Genomic DNA, 27,084 nt, shown 5'->3' on the forward strand with positions numbered 1-27,084 from the left:
GTCGTAACGCTGTCGTCGGTATACCATCGTCATTATTTAAGAATCATCATTTCATTGTCGTCACGCCACCGTCTTCGTAACAGATTCGTCTTTTCATTGACGTCATTCCTGCGTCAATCTATCGTCAGTGCATGGGTGTCATACAGTCGCCGTCATGCAGACATGCTCACGGGCGATCTAGACAGGCGACTGCCATAGCAAAGTTTGACGATATTGGAACATGTCGCATATGACCCAAGCAACGGAGGTAACAGCATGACAACTAATAATGTAAAATATATGTGACATCAGGAATATGGTTCGATGCTACATTGCTCGAATACTAAACACATTACGATCGCAGACATCGTGAGCTGAGTTTTGCCGTTATTGTTTCGTTGTCGTTGTTTTCCGCATTGATTCAAATGACACCTCCAGTGGTAACTCGTCCTGCTACGCACCTTACCGTAAACTATGGAGCACACTTTTCGAGTGATGCGCTGGATATTCTAAAAGGACTGCTTCAGCCATGCAGATTATGCATAATCTCCTTTCCAGATAAACTCAGTAGTACATCATGCGTGGACCTAGGATCTCATCATGTTGCGCTGCATGATACCAGTGTAATACAAGAACATGTGCGTGACACGCTTAAGCATGGCTGCATTTGCGAGTCTTCGCGAGCCCCACAGACTACGCACTGCGCTGCTGAGGTGGAAGTAGCGAGTTTGGCCCCATACTGGGCATCCCTAATCTGATGCGTTCGAAACAAAAAAGAAAGAAAGTTCATGTAGCGTGCATTCAGTGCACACTAAAAAACAACCTTAAGCTTTCAATATTAAACTGCGGTCTCCACTACCACATGCCTCATAATGACATCTTGGTTGTGCCACGTACAACCCCAGAAGTCAATTTTAATGCGAAAGCATTATTGGCTAATCAGGCAGAAAATCCTGTGTTGGTGTGACGAAAGTCAACGAACCCTCGACAGAATGTCAGACCCGACCCTGAGATGGTAAGTGCTTTCGCTACTTACAAGGCTCAGTGTACCGAATGAACTAAGTTTTCTTAAGGTGTTTCCCTCGTAGTTCACTGTTTTATAAGAGACTTAGCCGTGTGGTCTGTACAGTCGGAGAGCATTCCGTGGACTTGCGGTTTGGAACAGCAGACCGTACTTGACGATGCAACTTGATCATTGCGAGAGACAGCTATTATGGCTTCCATTCAAGTGCGCACTTTGCTAGGTGAGCAATAACGACCGCCGATATTTTACGCAGGTGATTGCAGAAGTTGGACGACAGAGACTAGTATGTGCGACAGGTCGCGTTCACCTTCCGCGGCGCCCAGGGTGGCCCAGCCACACCTTCTGGACAGCCTATGGAGCGTGCCTCTCATCACAGCCGCCGCGGCGTTCCTGAGTACGGTGGGCGTGTCCAACCACGGGTTCTTCTACGTCCTGTACATGGGCCACTACGGAGCGACACGCCAGGAAGCGTCCTGGCCCGCCAGTATTCATTCCATTGCCTGCCACGTGATAGGTATGATGAATTGGAAACCCGGGTTGAACGAATAACACCCGTGTTCATCGCCAAAGCGTGATCTGTGCTTTTGCCGAATGCTTAAAAAGAGCAAATCTTCGTGATCACGTTGATCCCTGGCCGTGCATAAAACGCAGGGTGCTATAAAAACTGGGAGAAAGTGCGATTGAGGTATTTCAGATCTTTGCATAAACCGTTGTGTCCAACCGGACGTACCAATTCGTTTCATTATTACTTTAACATTTGTGATGCTGGTAATTTATGTTAGACTACAAACCTTTTTCAGTAAATATATTGTAATTAGTGACATGCAGTATGGACTCCAAAAAAATAAATCTTGTGAAGCAGCTCTTCTTAATATCAAACATAAAATAATAACAAATATTGAAAATAGAATGTACACATTAGGTTTATTTGTAGACTTCAGGAAAGCCTTTGATTCAGTATGCCACAGTTTATTAATTTGCAAATTGGAACAGTGCGGTGTACGAGGTATCGTATTGGAACTTTTACGACACTACTTAACCAATCGCTATCAATATGTCCGTATAAATAATGATGTTTCTTCTTACGCGGAAATCGTAACGGTTGTTCCACAAGCATCAATACTTCGACCTCTTCTATTCATAATATATATTAACGATCTGTGTGACATCCCCGACTCTCCCGAATTAGTTATGTATGCAGATGATACCAACATATTCTTTAAAGCTGCTACTATATTAGAGCTCGAATCAAAAGTTAACAATTACCTGAAGCAACTCTCTTGCTGGTTACAACATAATAAGTTACAAATGAATTCCTCCAAAGCAAAATATATGATATTTGCTCCTACTAATAAACCACGTAACTGCAATGCGGCTACTCTTTTTGAAGATGGGCTGATAGAACAGGTAAAATGTCAAAAATTTCTAGGAGTGTGGTTCCAAGAGGATTTGGCCTGGAACATGCACATCGACAAGCCTGCTATCGAACTAAGCAGAACAATTGGTTGCCTATACAGACTGAGTACTCTGGTTCCTCCATGGTTGAGAAGTTCTTTATACTTGGCACTCTTTTATTCTAGATTAGCCTACTGTATCTTAATTTGGGGCACTACTTCGCAAAAGAATTATATTAAATTTCTAGTGCTACAAAAAAGAGTCCTACGCGCAATCGAGGGATATTATGGGCCTATACCAAACTTTAGAACCACACCATATTTTATGAAACATTCTATGTTAAAGGCAAACCAGGTGTACTATTACAAGTTGCTGCAATACATTAAACAAAACAAATCGCAGTACATCCCGAATGTACCCACCAATCCGCATTACAGCCTTCGACAACATAAAATGTGAATACCAAAAATAAGAGCCAATTACGGAAAACTAGTCAGTTACCAGACACCTTCACTACTAAATCACCTACGGGATTTTGAAGATGAAATTATAGAATATTCGAATAAATCATTCAAAAATTTTCTCATCCTGAATGATATTGAGTTCGTCTGGTTAAAAGCACACTTTAAATTGTCAGCCTTTGTTTCTTTTGTTTTCTGGTTGTGGTTGGTCTCAAACAAAATGCATCGTACTTTGATTATCCTGTTGGTTTTTCATATTTCTTGTATGCATGTTTTGTTTCACGAAAACACTCTTGTCTCGCGACTATCCAGTTGATTTCAGTATGTATGTATGATACATGTTGCTGCGTACGGCCTGCGTGCCGAATTGCTGTGGGAGCAGTGGCCTTTGTCAGGCCACATGGCCTTTAGCTTCTGCTTCCTTTCTGTTGTAAACAGGAGAAATAAATTCATTCATTCATTCATTCATTCATTCATTCATTCATTCATTCATTCATTCATTCATTCATTTCCTTTTTGCCCTAACTCTACCTTTTGACAGAGTTTTTCTAATTACACTACAAGGCAGCAACGAGAATACTCACGTTTCGGTAACGCCCTCAAATTACCTATTTAACTTCGTCAGTCGTCAGTCCATGGGCATGTGTGCTGTATCATATACTGACGGAATTTCGGCATGCTCTTATGTTCAGAGTAATATTATACGGTACCTAAGGAATGTTTCATATACGGGACAATGTCCGATAACAATCATTTATTGTGTTCGCATTTTCTTCATGTTGTTTACATGAGCCACTTTGTTGTCTCGCCTTTCTGCTAGGTCTCGTTCTGGCAGCTCTACAACGAACTGTATCAGTCCACAACCTCACACTGATAGGTGGCTTATTCTCTTGGATGGGCTTTGTACTGTCCGCATTCGCTCCTAATATCCAAGCAATATCTGTAACCATGGGGGTAATTTACGGTAAGTTAATCTCCTGAACTACAAAACATATCTGCGGCATTTATAAGGCCTGTAACATTTGGATATGCACAGGTGTGTATCCATCATTGGATATCGATCAATATTACGCGAAAAGATTGAGTGTTCGCAAGTTAGAAACCACTTCACTACAACATGTTTGCAAACTGCCGTCTCCTTTGTGTTCGTTTTCGTATTTCTTGTGTAAGATACATATTCTTCCAAGCGCAGATAAAAGGGTTTTGGCGCACTCCTCATTCGGTAATAATTTAGCTTGCGTATAGCAGTAGATACTAACAGACAACGCTCGCAAAATATGAAAATCAAAAGACAACCAAAATGAAAGCAAAGGTGCAAATATCGGGAAACGGTGTTTGCCTTGGGGTATACATGAAATCTAAAAAAATTAAGAAAGGTTCATAAGTGAATAACTTCCCTCGTCAACGCACCACTAGTGCACTTATTCCCAACACATTTCAATAACCATTTAAGATTGCTGTTTATTTTTGTTTAGCTATTTCTGGTTAGGCTTTGTACCACCAGCTCTTCCTTTAAAAAAATATTGTATGCTCGAAATACCAAACGAGCGTACAAAATTCTTAAAAGACTTTAGCACTGTGCAGCTTTTAGTATCCTGTGCGCAGCTACAGGACTTGCACTGAAGGACCGCCGTGCTCCGCGGCTCTGGAGTTGTACTTTTCGCGAGTGCTCACTCAGGCTCGTGTTGAGGAACCTGCTTTGTTTCTTTCTTTTTTTTGAGGCACCTCTTTGCTTTGTGTTCACTGGTACGCGAGTCAGAGCGGGATGTACCTGATTACAATGTTTTACGATGTCATAATTTTACGATGCGTAAAAGCTTAAAGAGAATTTCGTATTATGGAGATGGTCCGTGATCTAACTGCTGGTAGGAAGAAGTAGTTTCTGTTGCCATCACTAAACAGCTCCAGATGGGGATTACATTAGTAGGTCATACTTAAGTCCCGCTATTGCGGTGACTTCTAATATGGTGCAAACTATTCCCTGACGGGCCAATCCAGCATGTAGGTGCAAGTGGGTACTGATAGGGCATGTACGGATTTGTATTGTGCAGCGTTCCCGCCCCCACGCTGTAATGCCGTAGAGCCCCGTGATGTGGTGTAATAAATGAAGAGAATGAAATCAAGGTAATAACGCACGCAAACTTGTCCAAGCTATGCCTGCTTCTTTAGTTAACAACTTTGTCAGTGGTAAATGCTCGCCGAATTGTCTGATTAGTCCACATATGGCTGTGCTTTTCCCCTACCGCGTGTTTAGCGTTAGCTCACTTTCTGGAAAGCACATTTGGTTAGTAAAGAAGGTAATATTCAAAAGCCGGTTTTATCCACATAGTATGGTTTATACATTAGCGCCTACAAAATTTAAAAAGGGCGACGAGGCCAATTTCGTACTTTACGTGTGCACAACATAGCGTCAAGAGAAAAAAAAAAGAACTTGTACCTGCGTATTAGAACACTCGGGGCTATTTGTAATAATTTTCGTACTCTATTGGTCGGCACTATAATAGCAAATCTTGCAAATCTACATTTGGAGGTACCCTAATGGCCATTTCTCATAGAGGCACAGTAAAATGAGCTGCCAAGGAGCCACACGCCGGCATTACAGCGTATATACGTGGACCGGTTCTTCAGTACTTCACACTTTTCATTTGCGATAACCAGAATGATTTATTCTTATGTTCGCGATAAATTCATGAGGTGTGCCGTCACAAAGAAAATCTGCGGCCTCGTGTTCAGCACGAGAACTTCCTTATTCTCGTCTCTACCCTTCTGATTTAACGCCTTGTAATTTATGCTTATCGGTGAGATGGTTAATTTTGCCCATCGCTAACTAATGGAGATATTTTCATTTCACATTTCAGCTATGGGCTCCGGGACCATGGTGATAATGCTATCGGTTTACAACATTACGTACTTCATGAAGTATCGAGGAGTAGCCACTGGTTTCAAGTTTGTAGGCTGGTCCCTTTCGGGTTTGGTGTTCCCTCCTATACTGACCATCCTCTTCAATACTTACGGCTTCCAAGGCGGCATGCTGCTGCTCGGCGGGATAGTTATGAATGTCATGGTCTTCATTATGCTCCTAAGCAATCCGAGAGCCATCCGCTGCTGCACCACTGCAAGGAGGAAAATCAGCCGCCAACTTCTACTTACCGTGGTAGGTTCACACGTTTTTATAATAACTACCTTCTTTCAACGGAAATTCAAAGACAGAACCTTTGAAGACGACAGACACGTAGTAGTCAGTGCAGCAGTCAGTAGCGTGACAGTAGTGAAATAAAGGTTATCTCAGACTGGATTCAAGGTTTTCATAAGGGGACTTCACTCTGTCTGGCCCATCACGAAGACAAGCTGCCTTGCCCCAACATTGGCTTCAGTTTGTGACCTCTCTTTCTTCCACCATTCTTAGTGGCTTTGTGCGGTGTCTATACTGATTCACGTTTAATCTGCAGGCACACTTAATGTATATTATTGAGCAAGCGCAAGGCAGCGATAGTGAAGGTCGTCGCGAGAAACCATCGTCTTACAGTGGACAAAAGATAGGTTGGTGATGAAAATGACGTTGCTGTGTAATATGGCAGTGCGAATACCAACACTTGCAGTCCTGCTATTGTCACGTGGTAGTGACTGTGAAGAAAGCAGCCAAACTGATAAAGACGAAGCTAGCGTTTTATTGGGCGAACTCGTGCCCTCAAAAACAGGCTACACTCAAAGAACGGCGACAGCGGCGAACACAGTCGGCGATTGTCGAAAATCTGATGAGCGGGTCAAGCGCGTCCGCTTTTTTAAATCAGTCGTCGAATGTTCCATAGCAATCGCTGGTACTCGCGTGCCTTCTACAAAGTTCTACATTATTCGCGTCGCGCACACATGCGATCAGATTACACGAGGTTCGGTCACAGACAGCGGATGGAAGCATTGATAACATTCCGGAAGCTTCCGATACATGCAGGCGCGTTCTCCGCTGTACGATAACATTTGTTAGGTGGTGAAACATGTCACCCAATAAAGACAGATAAGTACTCGTGTCAATATATAGGTACTTATTGCACGAAAAAAAAAAGCACATGTGCACTGAATTTTTATTGTTCACCTTGTTCAGAGTGTTAAGGGATATATTTCATCGCTCACCGGATTACTGAACCAGTCCCGTAGAAAAAACTATTAATAATAGTTCGCGAAACATGTAGTGGCAATGTAGCTTAAATGTCAACTGAAACGAAATAAATCCCAGTTTCAGGTAATTGAAACATACAGTAGCATCCGTGTGGCATTTCACACTTGAACTACCAGTGCACTTGCCAATATACGCTGGAATGATTCTCACACCGAATCTGCAAAATAACTAAAGAAACATAAATTAATACAGCGCCATTACCACTCGACGGAAATAACGTACGACTTAGACGTATGACATGGGTGCGCGATTTCGCCCTAGAATCTGGGATAGCTAATATGTGTTCTGCCTTTCTCTGCGCAGCCATGGCTCGTGTTCGAGTAGGTGTCACAGCATCCTTGTAGTAGCCGTTTAAACGCCAATTGCAAGGAAATTTCACTTGACTTAAATTGACTCTAAATGCTGGCGTATGCTTTCAAGGTAATCTTGGCAAAGCCGTAGGGCCGGTAATGGCCTAATTTTGTTATTAGCAGCTATTAAATAGCGTGTATGCAGACGACACATGCAGCTGGCGGCAGAGCGAGAGTGATGCGCATATGGCGCATATTAAAGAACCGTGCGCAACTGCTGATCTCTCAGTTGCGACATGTTGCGTCTAGGCAGCCAGGCGCAATGCTCGCTCATCGTTTTCCAATTAACGGGCGTCTTTCTCGGTGTGCGTTCTTCGTGTTTCATTCGTGATTTGAGTTGTTGCAAGAATGCCGGTGCGTTGCGTGACCATCGGGTGCTCGAATACGTACCCGAACACGAGCGGTGGCTGTGCAATACACAACACTGAGTAGAGGAAGGCCGAACAAATCTTTCCTGCCCCAGCTTTCTGGGCGAAAGGGTTCCCCCGGGGCCATCGTGCCCAGGGCGCAACAGGCAAGTGCGACGCGGACAAGCCAACGGGCACAATGCATGTAAACCGCAGTTGACGAAGCTGCACTAGCTACATATCAACAACATAGTCACTTCTCCGTCATGATCTGCTTGACAGACGCTTTCTTTGGGTGACCATAAGTACTCTATGGCAAAATGGTGCCCGAAAACCAAAGGTAACGTTCAGCAGCAAGTTTTGTTCAAGAGCGATATTCTCTAGCTATCATATTCGTCAGTGCTTCATCTTCAATAAATTTCGTGTGTCACCACATCGGACGCGTCGAAGTAGACGAACGAAATCCTTTCTGACACAGGGCCAGAAACGAGCAGGAACCGTACGCTGCATTTGTCACGAAGGAGAGCGCGATGCGGCGGCTATGGTGTAGCTGCGGCGGCCAGCCATGCAGGATAGCAATGCCACCAGAGCAAAATGGGCGAGCCCGTGCAGTCCGGTCATGCCAAGCCTCTGCTACTTGTCATCCTTTACTACAGATGGTGGTAGTTGCCTGATCGGCTGACAAGTCCGGCGCTTCCAGCGTGCGAGGCAGCGGCCGGTGAAAACGGATACGTCATGCCGGAGACGCAGTGATTGCTAAAATTTTGCCCTGCGCTTTAAACATGACCCACAGCAGCGCGTTGATTCGTTGCTTCCGCATCGCTAGCGGAAAAGTGTGCGGCTAGCGAGCGCTTCGTTGTGTGTCGACGGCGCAAACACAACACGGTCGCTTCAGTGAACCCGAACAGCCTGCTGCTGGTAAGCCAAGCTAGCGCGCGATGCACCCTGTTCCATCTGCTCCGGTGAGAGATAGGATATTCTCTTCCCGCGCCAACCAGTATAATGTAGAACGTCCAAATTTTGCCGGTGTAGCGTTAATGCGCCACGCGTGGATCGCGTTCGCGTTAAGCCGGACTACACCGCACCTTCAGCCTGGCCACTCCAATACGCTCTTCTTTGAGCGGAGGCAGAACGCACGGAGGCCCTGCTGTTGAATGCAGACGCCCAGATAGAGAAAACTGGCCGGACTCGGATAATCTTTCGCATTCAAAGAACATCGCGGGCTCGCAACGGCGTTGTCACAGCGTCCGAAGCAGCTAACAAAGTATACTAACATTGTGGCTAGCAGACGTTCACGACTTGTTTGCTAATACACTGGAACGGAATATAAGCAAGGAAAACAGACAGCACGAGCGCTATTTCTCCATATTCTTAACTGTACGTCACTTCAGCCGAGTGATAATAGCGGCGTTTTTTGCAGTTTCGCTATGAAAAGCATCGATTTTTTGCAAGCTCTTTGTGACGCATTGACCTGTATTTCAAGCGTAAGATCTTGCACAAAACTACTGCCGGCCTAAATTATCTGAAAGTGGGCTTTTTACGCAGTTGAACATTTCGTTGCAGTCGGCCTTTAAGCCCTTGCCCTGGGAACCTAGGCGAAACTGCAAGATCAGCAGTAGTGTTAGGTTCTACGACTTTCAGCATATGCGCATCACTACCGCTTACCGTCAGCTGCTCGCGTCGTCTGCTGAGGCGCTATTTAAAGGCTGCTAACGATAAAATAAAAAAAAATTTGCTGCCCGTTGGATTTGCGAAGATTACTTTGATACGGTATGTCATGTATTTACGGCCAATTTTGCCCAACTGAAATTTCATTGCACTTGGCATTTATGTGAACCTGATGAGGTCGATGCGAGGCCTATCGCGCCTGAACTGTTGATCTAAACACATGTATGCTACTAATGGCTTTAAGCTGTGAAATACTTCTGTAAAAGTTGTGAAATTTAAAGACTGCAAATTGGGCAATGTGTTAAGGGGCCAACTTTCTCGCGCCTGTAGTAAGTTAGGCTGCTGAAGTTAAAACTCTTAAAACGGACATGTTGTACCTAAGATGTGACTATCTCGAAGGGTGAAATCATGGCTTATACATCATGAACAGCTTCCTGACATTAAATATAAGCTGAATGACTTAAAAAATATGAATGAAGCACATTTATATAATTTCTCGCCTATAGTATTTATTTAGCCCACTATAATATAACATGTATGCCCTAAAACTCATAGTTGAGTAAAGAAAAACGCTTCCGTCACGAGCGCTACTGTTCGCGCCGTGGTGGCACGCTATTGGTTTGCCGCATTATGGGGGCTTACACCAGCTGGTGCAACAGAGGAAACGAAGCCGGTGCCTCAGCAGCTTAACAACAGCAATATACGGGTCACGGGAGCAATACGGAAGCGTTCGACAATAGGACACAACTGAAGGTGAAACCCGCTTTCCCCACACTTTTAAGCAAGAAGCACCCAGAAAGGCTCGAGGCTCTCCAGGCGGCTGCAGCTGCTCGGCATCTACAGTGGCTTAAAATGTCAACCAGTCTGCGCGAACTGATAGCTCCTCATGCTTTTCTTAGGCGCACATCTGATAGGGAGATGCAGAAATTAGGCTGATTTTATTGCATTTATTTCAAGGGATTTGAGCAAGAGGCATTGTTTTTCGTGCGTGTTCGGCCAGATGCCAGCGGCAATGATACAAACGTGAACGACAACGGGCGCAGTTGTGATGCAATTAGCGGGCGGCAGTAAAGACGGATCTGTTGAAAACGGGCTTCTTTTTATTACTAGGGGAGTGCACGCTCTTCGAGGGGCACGTACGTCGTAATTCAAACATTTAAATTTATTGAAAACGCAGGAGGCTGGGAGGTTCCGGACAGAATGTTAACCCTGCTGGCCAAATAGCTTACCAATATTGTGGCGATTAATATTCCTTGCCAACCTCAGCCGTTTTAGCCGATCATCTATCTATCTATCTATCTATCTATCTATCTATCTATCTATCTATCTATCTATCTATCTATCTATCTATCTATCTATCTATCTATCTATCTATCTATCTATCTGTTTGTCTGTCTGTCTGTCTGTCTGTCTGTCTGTCTGTCTGTCTGTCTGTCTGTCTGTCTGTCTGTCTGTCTGTCTGTCTGTCTGTCTATCTATCTATCTATCTATCTATCTATCTATCTATCTATCTATCTATCTATCTATCTATCTGTCTGTCTGTCTGTCTGTCTGTCTGTCTGTCTGTCTGTCTGTCTGTCTGTCTGTCTGTCTGTCTGTTTGTCTGTCTGTCGACACTGTTTATCTACCTAATCTATCTATCCATGTATCTGTTTTTCTAGCCTCTTATGGCAATCGAGTAGCCCAAGCTGTTATATCACCATGGGTCACTAAGTGTGCGCTAGCAATCGTGAGATCATCCTAGTCTTTCTGTCGTCATCATTCCCGCTTGGTGATGACTCACGTTATGCCGTCGTCGTCAGGCCTTCTACGCCGACCCAGGCGGCAGAGTTATCGATAGCTTGGGCCCCTAAGAATCTGCTCGTGGCCGTGATGCCGTTGTAGTGACAGTGTTGTCGCAATACAGTCATGTATTTGTTCTGGCACGGCCATGGGCTCTCCTTATGCCGTCGTAGTCACACCATAGCCGTCTTACAGGCTTCGTGATACAGTCGTCGTCATAAACTCATCGTTATCTTATTGACGTCATACCGTCATAGTCACACTGTTGTTGTTTTACAGTTGTCATCACTTCAGTAACGTCATCTCTCTCTGTCTCTCTCTCTCTCTCTATATATATATATATATATTCATTTCGGACAGGCCGCCATTGGAATCTGAACCTGGCAACGTTTAACGCTAGAACGCTATCTAGTGAGGCGAGTCTAGCAGTGTTATTGGAGGTATTAGAGGGTAGTAAATGGGATATAATAGGGCTCAGTGAGGTTAGGAGGACAAAAGAAGCATATACAGTGCTAAAAAGCGGGCATGTACTGTGTTACCGGGGCTTAGCGGAGAGACGAGAACTAGGAGTCGGATTCCTGATTAATAAGGAAATAGCTGGTAACATACAGAAATTCTATAGCATTAACGAGAGGGTGGCAGGTCTTGTTGTGAAACTTAATAAGAGGTACAAATTGAAGGTGGTACAAGTCTATGCCCCTACATGCAGTCATGATGACCAGGAAGTCGAAAGCTTTTATGAAGACGTGGAATCGGTGATGGGTAAAGTCAAAACAAAATACACTATACTGATGGGCGACTTCAATGCCAGAGTAGGCAAGAAGCAGGCTGGAGACAAGTCAGTGGGGGAATATGGCATAGGCTCTAGGAATAGCAGAGGAGAATTATTAGTAGAGTTTGCAGAACAGAATAATATGCGGATAATGAACACCTTTTTCCGCAAGCGGGTTAGTCGAAAGTGGACGTGGAGGAGCCCGAATGGTGAGACTAGAAATGAAATCGACTTCATACTCTGCACGAACCCTGGCATCATACAAGATGTAGACGTACTCGGCAAGGTACGCTGCACTGACCATAGGATGGTAAGAACTCGAATTAGCATAGACTTCAGGAGGGAATGGAAGAAACTGGTACACAAGAAGCCAATCAATGAGTTAGCGGTAAGAGGGAAACTAGAGGAATTCCGGATCAAGCTACAGAACAGGTATTCGGCTTTAGCTCAGGAAGAGGACCTTAGTGTTGAAGCAATGAACGACTATCTCATGGGAACCATTAAGGAGTGCGCAATAGAAGTCGGTGGTAACTCCGTTAGACAGGAAACCAGTAAGCTATCGCAGGAGACGAAAGATCTGATCAAGAAACGCCAATGTATGAAAGCCTCTAACCCTACAGCTAGAATAGAACTGGCAGAACTTTCTAAGTTAATCAACAAGCGTAAGACAGCCGACATCAGGAACTATAATATGGATAGAATTGAACAGGCTCTCAGGAACGGAGGAAGCCTAAAAACAGTAAAGAAGAAACTAGGAATAGGCAAGAATCAGATGTGTGCGTTAAGAGACAAAGCCGGCAATATCGTTACTAATATGGATGAGATAGTTCAAGTGGCTGAGGAGTTCTATAGAGATTTATACAGTACCAGTGGCACCCACCACGATAGTGGAAGAGAGAATAGCCTAGAGGAATTCGAAATCCCACAGGTAACGCCAGGAGAAGTAAAGAAAGCCTTAGGAGCTATGCAAAGGGGGAAGGCAGCTGGGGAGGATCAGGTAACAGCAGATTTGTTGAAGTATGGTGGTCAGATTGTTCTAGAGAAACTGGCCACCCTGTATACGCAATGCCTCATAACCTCGAGCGTACCGGAATCTTGGAAGAACGCTAACATAATCCTAATCCATAAGAAAGGGGACGCCAAAGACTTGAAAAATTATAGACCGATCAGCTTACTGTCCGTTGCCTACAAAGTATTTACTAAGGTAATCGCAAATAGAATCAGGAACACCTTAGACTTCTGTCAACCAAAGGACCAGGCAGGATTCCGTAAAGGCTACTCAACAATAGACCATATTCACACTATCAATCAAGTGATAGAGAAATGTGCAGAATATAACGAACCGTTATATATAGCTTTCATTGATTACGAGAAAGCGTTTGATTCAGTCGAAACCTCAGCAGTCATGGAGGCATTACGGAATCAGGGTGTAGATGAGCCATATGTAAAGATACTGGAAGATATCTATAGCGGCTCCACAGCCACCGTAGTCCTCCACAAAGAAAGCAACAAAATCCCTATAAAGAAAGGCGTCAGACAGGGAGATACGATATCTCCAATGCTATTCACAGCATGTTTACAGGAGGTATTCAGAGGCCTGGAGTGGGAAGAATTGGGGATAAAAGTTGATGGAGAATACCTTAGCAACTTGCGATTCGCTGATGATATTGCCTTGCTTAGTAACTCAGGAGACCAATTGCAATGCATGCTCACTGACCTGGAGAGGCAAAGCAGAAGGGTGGGTCGGAAAATTAATCTGCAGAAAACTAAAGTAATGTTTAACAGGCTCGGAAGAGAACAGCAGTTTACGATAGGTAGCGAAGCACTGGAAGGGGTAAGGGACTACATCTACTTAGGGCAGGTAGTGACCACGGATCCGGATCATGAGACTGAAATAACCAGAGGAATAAGAATGGGCTGGGGTGCGTTTGGCAGGCATTCTCAAATCATGAACAGCAGGATGCCACTATCCCTCAAAAGGAAAGTGTATAACAGCTGTGTGTTACCAGTACTCACATATGGGGCAGAAACCTGGAGACTTACGAAAAGGGTTCTGCTGAAATTGAGGACGACGCAACGAGCTATGGAAAGAAGAATGATGGGTGTGACATTAAGGGATAAGAAAAGAGCAGATTGGGTGAGGCAACAAACGTGGGTAAACGACATCTTAGTTGAAATCAAGGAAAAGAAATGGGCATGGGCCGGACATGTAATGAGGAGGGAAGATAACCGATGGTCACTAAGGGTTACGGACTGGATTCCAAGGGAAGGGATGCGTAGCAGGGGGCGGCAGAAAGTTAGGTGGGCGGATGACATTAAGACGTTTGCAGGGACAACATGGCCGCAATTAGTACATGACCGGGGTAGTTGGAGAAGTATGGGAGAGGCCTTTGCCCTGCAGTGGGCGTAACTAGGCTGATGATGATGATGATATTCATTTTGCTGGATTTTGTCGTCCGGCTCTCGCCATGACGCAGTCGTCGTCCTATCGCTGTCGTCCTGCCGTCATCGTCACTGCCGTCAAGTCTGACGCTATTGATGTATTCCACAGATAGCTGATACAGCAGCAGTCTGTGAATGAAGACTACAGATGTTAAATAAAGTTGACATCAGAAATAGGGTGCGTCGCTACATTGATCGAATGCTAATGGCATAACCATCGATTATAATCGTGAGATGGGTTCTTGCTTGATTTTTTAACGGAAAGGTTTAGCGTAAAGGGCCCCTACCGTAGGCGTAGGCTGAGTTTTCGCGACAACTGTAGCAGTGGCTCGCCGCCGTGTACCTGCCGCTCATAGTTCCACTAGCTGGGCACATCCAGGCCTAATGCAGTTGCTTAGCTGAGAAGCAGCACCAGACAACACCTCATAAACAATCTTCACGATTGTCTCACTACAACAGAGGTTTTCAGCGCTTCCCCTGATCCTTTGCCTCATTCGATGCCGAAAGGTAACTTGATATTTGCGGCGTGCATATTTCCTTGATATATGCGTGATATTTGCGGATATTTGTGCATACGGGCGAACGGCTTCGCCATCCACGGTGGATGGGCTGGCGGTGTTTAAAAGTAAAATTTGTCTGCATCACTGACCTTCTTCAGGCTAGAGCTTCGACAGTGGGTATCGCTAGTAAGAAAATATTCAATTTAAACATTATCTTATTTAGGCGGCAATTATAGTTCGTCTAGAACAAGTTGAAAACGCAGGAAACTGCATCGAAAACAACTGACGCACATTACGCGTCAGGGGTAATATGACTCATTAACAAGCTGGAAATTTGGGCATGTTGGTACTGCCTTGCAAATTGTGAGCCAGCGCAGTAACACGAAGGGACAGGGTCACGCGCTGAAAGGTCATGGCCGCAGAACTCTACAGTGATGCATCGCAACCTCAAGTGCCTCCATATGCCGAATAGTGAGTGCATTAGAGATTTCATCTGCTTCTATATTTGGCATAATGTTGCTCTTTGTTGAGACACTGAAGGGACAGCACATATTTTCTGTCGCGTCAGCAGGTTGAACAGCACGACTGGGTAGCACTTGCGACAACGGCAGTTGGGAGACACACTGATGACGTACATAACCGTTACATTATGTGAACATTCACAGAACCAATGTTGTATATGCTGTCACCTAGTGAAAGCGAACAGGCATAGTTCCCCGTGACTGCGCGTGGTAGGCGATCTGGCAGCGCGTTCTCTTCTTCTAGATGTAGAATACGTCTGAGAGACTATTAAACGTGTGCGTATCTGACTCGTCGTCTGGCCGTCTCTCTCTTCCTACCTGGCTACAACAGGGTGTCAGAAGAACAGGTTCTGCCAGCGGACATCGGCTCCTAGTCCTCCTCCGTGCGAAGGACGATGGCAGCAACGAAACGCCGGTGAGCTGCTTCCTATACACACATATCGGTGCTTAAGCAAGGCGACCCCTTTTAACGTTCGAGGCCATGGCGTCAGTCTTAATTCAACCGCTGGACGCCATCACCTTTTCGTTGCCGAACGAGTGACCGAAGTGGAAACGAAGATCTGAACGTTTGCGAACCTCTTCAGGCTTGTGAGTACAGCCCGAGAAGCACCAAGTAGACGTGCTACTCTACATCATGGGCGAGTGGGCCGAGGAAATGTATGCCATTTTTGCTCTCTCTTCAAGAATTTCGATGCAGTCGTGGAACAGTTAGACAAATACTTTATCCCGCGACACAACGTAATCTTTCAACGAGCCAGATTCAACACCAGAGTGCAACGAGACGGTGAGTCGGACGAAGATTTCGTTACTGCGCTTCACACACTTTCGAGAGACTGCGAGTTAGGAGCTCTCTGATAAGAGTTCGTGCGCGACCGCCTGGTAGTTGAGATAAAAAATAAGCGGCTACCTGCACTCCAAGCAGACCTCACTCTTCAGAAGGCTCTTGAGTCCGTCCGCCAGATCGAGAGCGTCCGTCAGCAACAAGTCGAGCTCCACCAGGCAGTGCCATGTGTGAACAAAGTTGCGTCCACTCCCGAATCCAGTTGGCGTACTTCGAAACAGGACAAAAGCGGCAGCCATTCACATTGGGCAAACAAGCTATTTTCCTCCTCCGGTAAAAACAGCATGCAGAAACCATGCCGTTGGTGCGGTCAAGAGCGTCATCCTCGTACTCTGTGCCCAGCACGCTCGGAAATGTGGAGTAATAGCGGGAAAAAGGGTTATTACGCCTCCGTATGGATGTCGCGGCGCTTGGATTGTGTCGAAACGCAACAAATCAATTTAGAAGCAGCATTCTTCAGAGTAATTAAGATGTCGGATGCTGGAACGTGGGAGGCGACAGTCCAGTAGATTTCAAAATTGACACTGGCGCCGACGAAGCAGTCTTCCGAAGCAAGTATTCCAGGCGCTCAAGGACAGACCTTTTCTGTCAGCTTCTCCTCGCCAGATACATGGTCCAGATGGAACGCTTCTTCCAGCTGCAGGAGTGGCAAGACTCGAGTTCATCTGCCGCGACCGTACGACTGCTCAGAATGCCTACGTCGTATATGAGGTCGGCACTCCGTTGCTACGCAAGCCCGCGATCAAAGAACTCCGTATGTTGACAGTTGTGAACGCCATTGCAGAGAAAGTGAATCCGAAACGAGAATTTCCAGCGTAGTTCCAGAGGCTCTGCAAGCTGCACAAGGAACACCGAATTCAGCTGCAAGCAGGAGCAAAACCTTTCGCGCCCCGCTCAGCTCTTCGAGGCGCATCCCAATTCTTTTTTATGAAAGGACAAAGTTGGAACTACAAAGAATGTAGAAATTCGGCGTCATATCACCTGTTGACGAGCCGACTGAGTGGTGCGCACCAATGGTAGTCGTCTCGAAGCCCTCCGGAGACGTGAAAATCTGCGTGGACTTCACAGAACTGAACCGACACGTTCTGAGAGAATGGCATCCTATCTTTTCCGTGGAGTACACTCTCGGACTTCTTCATGGAGCTAAAGTGTTCTCCAAACTGCACGCTGAACCTGGATTTTGGCCAATTCTACTTTATAAAGGTTCTTAAAAGCTCACCACGTGCATTTCACCTTTTGGACGCTTCTATTTCAACCGGTTACCGTTCGGAATTGCGTCTGCGCCTGAACGCTTCCAGAAACAAATGTCATGCATTTTACATGGGGTCAGTAGGGTTGCCTGTGACATGGACGACATCCTTATCTGGGGTTCGTATAAGCATGAGCACAATGAGACACTCAGAAATGGGCTGCAGCCGCTCGTCAAGGCTGGACTGACAATAAATTAAACCAAATACTTGTTTAATGTCCAGCGCCTCACGTTCTCTGGACACTGGCTAGACCAAGACAGCATACGACCCGCCGAAAAGAAAGATGAAGCCGTTATGAAAATGGAAAGCCCAAGAAACAGGACCGAGCTGTAGTGAATTCTAGCAATGGCAACATACCTCGCCAGACTTGTTCCCAATCTCTCTGTAGTCTTGCAACCCCTTACTCTTTTACTGTCAAAGTAGCAAGAGTTTCTTTCGGATGCTCCTCAAGAGCAGGCGTTCAACAGATGGAAGTCGGTGCTCTCGTCTCACCCTGTCCTTGTAGTTTACGATACATCGAGAGAAATGATCGTCACTGCAGATGCATCATCCTTCGAACTTGGTGCATTAATCCGGCAGAAGCAAACGAATGGCAAGTTTTCTGTCATCGCTTCTGCTTCACGATTACTCTCAGAGACCGAGAAGCGTTACGCTCAAATCGAGAAAGAGGTTCTCGCCTTAGCCTGGGCGTGTGAAAAGTTCAGCGATTATGTTGTCGGCAAGCTGTTCAACCTAGAGACAGGCCATAAGCCGTTCGTTCCAATCTTTCCTTCGAAGAGCGTTGACGACCTGACTCCCAAATGAGAATGATGCGATATCAGTACGAGATTGCATACGTTCTAGGCAAAGACCTTCTAGTCGCAGACACTGTTTCCAGAGCGACTCTCCAAAAAATAGCAAACACAGAGCTCTAAGGAAGCTTTCATATGCCCTTTGAAAGCCTCTTTTCCCGTAAAGGAGCACTGCCTTCTATGGCTACAGGCATCCCAACAAACAGACCATGTTTCTGCACAACTTCGCCAGTGGAACAAGAAAAAAGAGTGGCCCAACGGGCGAGATTTTCTAGTGCACTTAAAACCCTTCTACGAGAATCGACACCAGCTCACTCTGGAGAACGATTTACTCCTCTATGCTGTTCCCGTTGTCGCCCCTGCCTCTTGCCAAAACGAAGTCCTACGACTCTTGCATGACGGACACTTCGGCATAACAAAGACACTTGCTCGAGCCAGGAATTGTGTCTGGTGGTGCGCTGTAGGAGCTGATGTCGCGTCCCTGGAGAACCAATGTCAGCAATGCATGGAATCAACAAGCAACGGGAAAATGGCACTAAAATGTTCCGAATTTTCAGAAAGTGCCTGGCAACTTATCACAATGGACTTGTTTAACTGTACGAGCCAGTGCTGGTTGATAGCAATAAATTATTATTCAAGATACCCTGAACTGGCTCGTCTCGAGAAGCTTACGTCCGCAGCTGCAGTCAACCACTCCAAGTCATTTTTTGCACGCCATGGGATTCCTGATGAAGTGGTTTCCCACAACGGCCCGCAGTTTTCGTCGACTGAGTTTTCACTCTTCGCTCAGGACTACTCCTTCAATCACGTTACCTCTAACCCTCACTATACTCAGAGCAATGGACTTGCTGAGGCTGCGGTAAAAATCAGCCAGACTTCCATGGCAAAGACGAAAGACCCTTATGTGACGCTTCTAGCTTACAGGTCGACTCATTTGAAGAATGGGCATAGCCATGCGGAAGTACTGATGGGTTTTCGGCTAAGAACAAAGCTTCCTCTTAGTTCCACCAAGCTTGCATCCCAACTGCCAGATCAAGAGAGCATTCGGAAGCTCTAGAATCCGTACCGGAAACGTCAAAGGAAAGACTTCGACAGACGTCATGGAGTTCGCGACCTTCCGCAGCTGTTCTACGGGAACGAAGTCTGGTTGACAGACCTCAAGCCCCAGCCGATGAGCCTCGGTCCTACTGGGCTACCACTGGAACTGGTTATGTACACAGGAATTCGCTACTGCTAATTCGCTACTCCCCTGCTAAAACCAACGCAGAAAATGTTTGTGTCAGTGACGGTGTAACAGACGCCCGTTCGGGTTGCCAAGACACTTCCCACATGCATACTAGAAGTGGGAGGTGTGTGAAGCCGCCTGCTGCAGTCAACTTCGCTTGCTCTGTTGGGGAGATGTTGTATATGCTGCCATCTAGTGAAAGCGGGGACACCTAGTTCCCCGTGACTGCACGTGGTCAGCGATCTGGCAGCGCGTGCTCTACTTCTTCCAGATATAGAACACATCTGAGAGACTATTAAACGTGTCTGGCCCCGTCGCTCTTCTTTCCTGGCTACAGCACTAATGGCATACATAACCCTTGCAATATAACATTAACCCAACCAGACTGCGTAGTCCGTGTTACGGACATGGTGAGAGCATTCTACAACACTCAATTCTTTCTCCTGACTGCCTTTTTCCACCGAGCCAACTGCTCCTTTGATCTAGCGTATTATCAGTGTGGTAGAATAGAGATAAAACACCGGGCATCTAACCTGAATCACTTGAGCCTGAATCGCCGTCTATGCCGCTACATTTTACAGGCTTGGAGCGACGCCTGAAAGCGGCAAAAAAAGAACAAATCTCACGATGTCTGTCGACACGAATGCGAATAGAATTCGAACGATGTAGGGCTGGGCCGTACTCCTTATGGTCACGTTCGGTTAACATCTATAATCATATTTTTTTAGATTTCCTTTGCCTCGGCTATTTGCGGTATACTTCAGCATAGTCCCACTTTGCTATCACAGTCGCCTGCCTAGGACGCCGGTTAGCATGCCGGCATGACGACCACTGTATGACGCTAACACTGTGAAAACAGAATGACGAAAAAGAAATGACATTTGTGAAACGACAAACGTGAGATGACGACGATGGCATGACTGTAATGAGAAGATCACTCCCAAATGATGACGATGGTACACGGACTGCAGCGGGAAGACGCGGGCGTGAGGAAAACGAGATGACGGGTGTGCGCCGACGATGGCTAGACAATAGCCGAATGACGAAGCTGGAATGACGACAATGGCTCGACCATGATGGAATGATGACGACGGCATGACTATGATGGTGGCATGACAACGGTGGCAGCATCACAAATCCATAACGAAAGCATAATTAGAATAGAATAACGAAGAAAGAATGGCATCGGTGAATCAACAACGGTGGTATGAGGACGACAGAATCCCAACAAGGGGAGGACGTTGCTGAAGCGGCGACGATGGCAGAACAACAGCGTGGCGACGACTGTATAACGACAATGGTGATCTTGAATACTGTATGACAAGGATATGTGATGTGCGATGATGATGACACGGCTACGGTGGCACGATGACAGCGATCTGACAACGGATGCATAACACGCCTGTCTGACAACGACGCCAAGATGACGATGGCATGACAACAAAGTAATAATCACGATTGAATGACCAGGGCATGTTACGACGGAATGGCAAAGGTGAATCGACGTCGATAGAATTACGAAGGCGTGTGAAGTTGACGGAATGGAGACAATCTGAGGACATTACTGAAGTCATGATGATGGTGAAGCGATAGCGGGACGACGATGGCATGACGATAATGATATGACGAATTTGGAATAATTTGGACCGAGAAGAACAGAAATCGAGATGCCCGATTTTTATTAGTCATATCATAGGAGCTCACTTGACGCCTGTGGCAGAAAGGACCTTCCACATCCGCCGCCAAGGCCGTGAATGGTGGCTCTGGGTAACACAAACAGGGTTAATTCTAGTAGATCAACATAACTATACCAGAAGGTGGACAGGAAAACAGTGCCATGATAACTCAATAGGCAATAGTACCGCGTGCCTGAGAGGAAGAGTTCGGTTCGTATACCACCCGCGGCTAGTTGCTTTTTCATCAATCTTCATTTCCATTTATTCTCAATTTCTTTCATTCAGTTAAAAAATACAGATAATTTTTGTCGTGCTGTCCTTCGTGTCATTGTCAGGACCGTTCTCCGAGTCTAAGATACTCGCACCGTGACCACACCCATCATTGGCGCAAGCGATATGTGCGCAAGCACGCTACCCGAAGTGCACCGGCTTAGGAGAACGTGTATAGCATCCCTCTGCATCCTTATAGACGGACTCAAGGCTCTCGCTTTACTTCTTTTCCTCGTTCTATTCCCCTTTCTTCCACCCTTAATGTAGGGTAGCAAACCGGGTGCTCATCTGGTTGACAACCCTGCCTTTCCTGTCCTTTCTACTTTCTATCTCTTTCTTAAGGCATACCCACACACACACACACACACACACACACCCACACACACCCACACACACACACACACACACACACACACACACACACACACACACACACACACACACATATATATATATATACACTTATAAACAATAGTATGAGCTTACTGATGCGACGATAATGGTATGACGATGCTGCGACGATCCGAATGACATCACGAGTGCTTTCCTAGTAGCCCATCATATTAGACAACTCGGCCAACGAGGTCTTATTGTCTAGGAAGGGTTGTCTGGGCAAATGGCAAATCATAAAGTATGCAGTCACCTGTTCGCAACTAGAATTTTTTTTCGATTGGGAAACCACTTCAGCTACCTTATAACGATCCTAATTTGAACAATACGTAATTTTGAGTCAATTAGTCAATGTGCCAGGGGACCTAAGTGGTAACAAAATGTTGTGTTGCTGTTTACAAGGATGCATTGTTTCTCATTTAATAATAAAGCACACCTTTTCTTCGCTTGCAACAAAACTCTTGTCCAGGCAAAAAATGTGTGTGACGCAGAAACAGTGTTTCAACTACCCGTGGAAATCGAAGTCAAGGCGAGTGGCCAATCTCAAGGTGAGCCGTCCGAGAATCAGAGTTTATGCGCAGAGTCACTCTGCGCAGCTTTCGCACCTCTGAAGGCCCCGATCTTTTACGCCTTCCTTCCGTCGTTTGTGCTGTGCGACTACGGCGACATGCTTCTGTCGACGACCATCGTGGACTATGCTATAGACAAAGGACTTACAGTCGCCCAAGCCAAGCACATGATCATATGCATCTCGCTGGCGGGACTCCTCGGGAGGCTACTTTTGCCACTGGCAGCAGACCGGGGCTACCTGAGCCGTAGCGCACTGGTGGCGCTGTGCTACGTGTTCATAACGCTGGCATGCATGGCGTTGCCCCACGTCCACTCGGTTGCAGGCGTCTGGATGGTGTGCTTCGTGGCTGCGGCACAATTTGGTTGCCTTCTGACCATGAAAGGCGTCCTAGTGGCGGACTACCTTGGCATCGAACACATTGCGGCGGCCATAGGCGTCACGGGACTTGCAATGCTGCCTCTGCTGCTGGGAAACCCTGCGATCATAGGTAGGTAAAATGTTGTGGCTAATAGAACTTCTATCGCTACATCCGTAATGAGAGTAGTGCGATGGAAAACTAAACTTATCTAAGAGTAGGTTGGTATATCGCAAGTAATTTGTAAGCATTGGTATCTAGCGATGGAAATTAGCCGTTCAAGCACGAAGATTGCCTACAAACAGCTCCCGATGCTTTTTCTCAATATTTGCGTGATCAAAGCGCTGCATATTCCAGGTGAAAATAATAAATCTGTACATCACAGATGTTATATCTCCACGCAGCCATGGAAGCTACTGTTGGCTTACGCCAGAGAAAAAAGCCGAAACATTCGTCGTCATGAGTTGCGCCAGTGCAACCAATAAGTTTATCTGCTAAGCTTGCAGTGCGCAATGCATCGCATCATGAATGTTTTAATCTTATGGTGGATGGAATAAAGCCTTATCGAATCTTTATTTCCTAGGTTCCCGACTTATCGCTTCACATCGAATAGCGAAATGGAAAACATTGAACTCGGAGTGTAATATCAAGTGCAACAGAATTTATTTCGCCAAACTAGCTTACTGTGGTCACACTACCTGACCTCGATACAATGAGCATGTACAACAAATGTAGAGACTCTATTCTCTACGCGGATTCGAACGTGTGCCTGCAATATGATAAGCGAGCACGTGTCTTCGACGTAAAGCAAACAGTCGATTAGGGGCACAGAATACGTGACATGGAAAAACCGAAAAGTCCCGCCACTGCATAACATTCAGTATACTAGCGCGCATTCGCGGCTCGCGAATGTAGAGTTATAAGGTATCCAGAGACGCACACTGCATTTGGATGCAGAAGCAATGAAAATAAACAGGCGAACCATCACACTCCGTAACATCGGCTGTTATGAAAGCTGCATCAAACATGTGTCCTGTGGGAATGAGTGCCTCTTTCATGACTGAGCAGTCGTCGCAAATGGGTGCGACCAAATTTTCATGAAGTAAAACCTGTCGATGACAGACCTGTCGATGACAATCCGAGCAATAGTAGCAGTGTCGTTGTGTGCCAGTCAATATCGAAGCTCAACAAGGAGTAAAAGTAGTCGCAAATACATTTGCAAGTATAGGGCCTTGAAGTGTATATCTCCCATTGAAGAATAGTGGATTACGACAGCTTTGACAGGGGGCAAAAACATATCTAGGGGCGGAGGAACATGCGACAGCGCCGCCACCGAACGCAGGGATCAGACGCAACAAAAGTCTCGCACCATAGTACGCGCGTCTCGAAGGGGTAGATGTCGTTCGGCGACTAACACATTCGTTTGAGTGAGAAAACTGCCGAAAACACGAAATAGATACATTTTCTTACATAAAGAAATCGCTTCCTCCCAGAAATGTATTTGTTGCAGTGGGGATATTTCGGCAGCGTCTGTTGTATCGCAGCGCAATTCCGTAGATGACAGAGTGGGCGTCCGGCACATCTGCAGGGGTATATTGAAAATTGCTATACGTATAGGTGAATTCGATAAATAAGACCAGTACTGGGTTTAACTACGTCGGGCGATGACAGTTTTTGTGAACCGGAAGTCTGCGGGAGACCTCGAGCAAAATTGCTTGTGTTGTTGAAGTTGCTTATACACTAATAACACTGGGCCGATGTGTGTCAAGACCCAAGTTAAGCTGATCTCCATGTTTACTACGAGAGTGCGTGATTTTCGATCTGGAAAATTAGGTACGTGCAGCACCAAACCTAGTCGTCCTCGAAATTGTGTAGCGTGATGAAACCGCAGCGCCACCCGCATAAACAGGTAATTCTTGTAAATAGTAATTAAAATGTTTTAGGGGCGTTGCGCGCCGCAAATATTGGCCATAGACAACTGTTGCGCGTCTAAGGCACTGTTTCGTTATCGAACGCGTAACTGTGATCCCATTGGCGGCCGATCAGGTGGCAATGTGGTGACATTATGCTAACGAAATATAAGACGCACCAGGGGCGAGATTGCAAGTTTTGATGACTAAATTCATTCGCCTGACAAACGCGCCAGAGCTGGAGCGATACCGAGTTCTTCTACTGTGTTAGGAAAGACTAATATTCCACATAGCGCTGCTCGTTCCCTGTGAGGTGCTAAACCACGTAAAACCTAAAGCTACAGAGCATTGAACCGGTTGGTGTAACCCCCTTTTTTTTACATGTGTACATTTTTTGACAGCCTAATCTCTGAATTCATGAATGGCGGCAACGCCGAACTAACTTGTTCAGATGTAACGATGTGTGCATCAAAAGGCAGGGTTTCCCTTTACGCAATTTTTATGACTTGTATTTCTGGTTTCGGATACCCGCGGAGGTTTTAGTATGAAAACGGACCTTGCAGTGATTGTCACTCAAGGTTACTAATTACAGAAGCTGTTAAAAGCGTGCCGCAGTTATGCAGCTACATGGCGGAAAGTCTTGCTGGACGTAATATCTGACATGTCAACCTTCGTTTCAGAGTGTGACGGAGCGTGCCATTGAATTCTTGCTATTTCCCATAACTTTTCCGGTAAAATACATTTTAAGGCTACATCCCGAAGTAAAGTTTATTTTCATTCATTCCTATTGTGCTCTTCGTTGTACATAGCAAAATATGCATAAAGGAATAGCCAGCAAATTGGTACGCAGCATGAGACGCAAGATCGACGAAGGCAATACGGCATGCCTACGTGGCAGTAAACAGCTGGGCGAATTTCATGAAACTAGCCTTCCGGCGTCCGTTTATTCTATAAAGGCAATTTCCGGCTATTCAATTTTCAGAATTTTTTTTCACGGGTCTACGTTTCCAGATTATTATGTCCCAATATGATTCACCCTTTAGAGCTCAGCTCTTTGGCGCTCGTTTTTGCGGCGAGTACCGATTTCGTCCCTCGGCATAACCAAGCGAACGAGGACACAGAAAGATGAAAGCGAACGGGGGGTGCAGCGTGAACAAAAAAAGCGTAGTACCGTGCAAGACTTGCGAAGACCGCTACGAGATGGCGCCAGAGCAGCGGTACCAAGTGCCTTCATCTGTTGACCGATGGCACGCGGCGAGCGCGTCGCACTATACCATATATGGATACGATGCGCTGCATGAGCGGCGGTCTGTCTGCGACGGCTGCTGGGAATCATGCCCACGCGTCATCCACTCGCTGCCTGTCGTAATCTCCCGATTTGACAGACCAGCCGCGTCACACATCCCTCCGTTTCCTACGTGCGGTACGAGACAGAATTTCCGTTCCAACCAATATATCGCTAAACGAAAACAATTTCCCATTAGGAGAATCATAATCTTCGGTGAATTTGGTTTTTTTTTTTGCAGGTTACTTTCGGGACACAAGGGGCTCGTACGACAACCTGTTCCGGTCATTTGCAGCCCTGGCCTTCCTCGTGGCGATGATGCTTCTGGGCCTCGTGTGCCACGAAAGGACAACCAATAAGTTTCTGCGTCGGGACAACAGATCCGGCCACGTCAACTACGGAGCCACCATATAGAGGCAGTATACGGGCGCAACCACCAACTTTCTATGACTGTACTTGCTAATGTCTGCTATACACCGTACCATTTCATAACGCAAAGACCAAGGGAACGCTGTTCTTGCTAACTTAAGGAAGTGGTTTCGCGTATTTAGAGGCGTAAACTAGTGGTTAATCAAAGCGTTACGCCTTATATTTGATCGCTTAGTTCACAGCTTTAATCAGCCGGGCTATCTCTAGGGACGACAACGAGGGTCGTTCTTTTAGCGTTTTATTCTTTTGAATCCTTCGCATGTTGCTACCATGTTCTCTTCTATGGAAAGGCATTGCCACACGTTTTCATTCAATCCAGCAGGGTCCGCGGCTGCTGCCTGTAAAAAGTACAAAGATAGAAAACGCCGACAAGCGCAGATCACCATCAAGGTTTCTTTTTAAAAAAATAGGCCAAATATATGCCCTGGCATAAACACGCGTGGCACCTGAAAGATTAGTCGTCAAAAATTAATTTCTAGTTCGCACAGACTAATTGATGGCCTCGCCACGCACGTCACTGGACTTATGAATAAAGAATGCTTCAGCAATCTCCCTCGCTATCCTGATTTTCTATGTTGACAACACCTTGTCTCCTTTTAGGAATTCTTTGCACTATTCTCCTACAAGAGAAACCATCGGTTTTTGGGTGTCATTGTGGACCGGGACCTCTCTTGGA

General features: G+C 45.9%; 1 protein-coding gene across 1 annotated transcript; it reads left to right on the plus strand.

Moving 5' to 3' along the window:
- The first annotated feature begins 1,267 nt into the window (after positions 1 to 1,267).
- Positions 1,268 to 26,948, plus strand: LOC142574172 (monocarboxylate transporter 12-B-like). The gene is made up of 5 exons (XM_075683322.1): positions 1,268 to 1,517; positions 3,680 to 3,823; positions 5,718 to 6,013; positions 22,328 to 22,916; positions 26,221 to 26,948. Exons 1-5 carry the CDS (start codon positions 1,289 to 1,291, stop codon positions 26,391 to 26,393), a joined length of 1,431 nt encoding a protein of 476 aa, XP_075539437.1. The 5' UTR covers positions 1,268 to 1,288; the 3' UTR covers positions 26,394 to 26,948.
- Positions 26,949 to 27,084: the final 136 nt, after the last annotated feature.

The sequence above is a fragment of the Dermacentor variabilis genome, chromosome 3 (genome assembly GCF_050947875.1).
Source record: "Dermacentor variabilis isolate Ectoservices chromosome 3, ASM5094787v1, whole genome shotgun sequence".
In the NCBI taxonomy this organism is placed as follows: Eukaryota; Metazoa; Arthropoda; class Arachnida; order Ixodida; family Ixodidae; genus Dermacentor; species Dermacentor variabilis.

Coding starts and splice junctions, on each gene's coding strand:
- LOC142574172 (XM_075683322.1), top strand. CDS start 1,289: ATGTGCGACAGGTCGCGTTCACCTTCCGCGGCGCCCAGGGTGGCCCAG. Junction 1,518..3,679: donor CATTGCCTGCCACGTGATAG/GTATGATGAATT, acceptor CCTTTCTGCTAG/GTCTCGTTCTGGCAGCTCTA. Junction 6,014..22,327: donor GCCAACTTCTACTTACCGTG/GTAGGTTCACAC, acceptor ACTCTTGTCCAG/GCAAAAAATGTGTGTGACGC.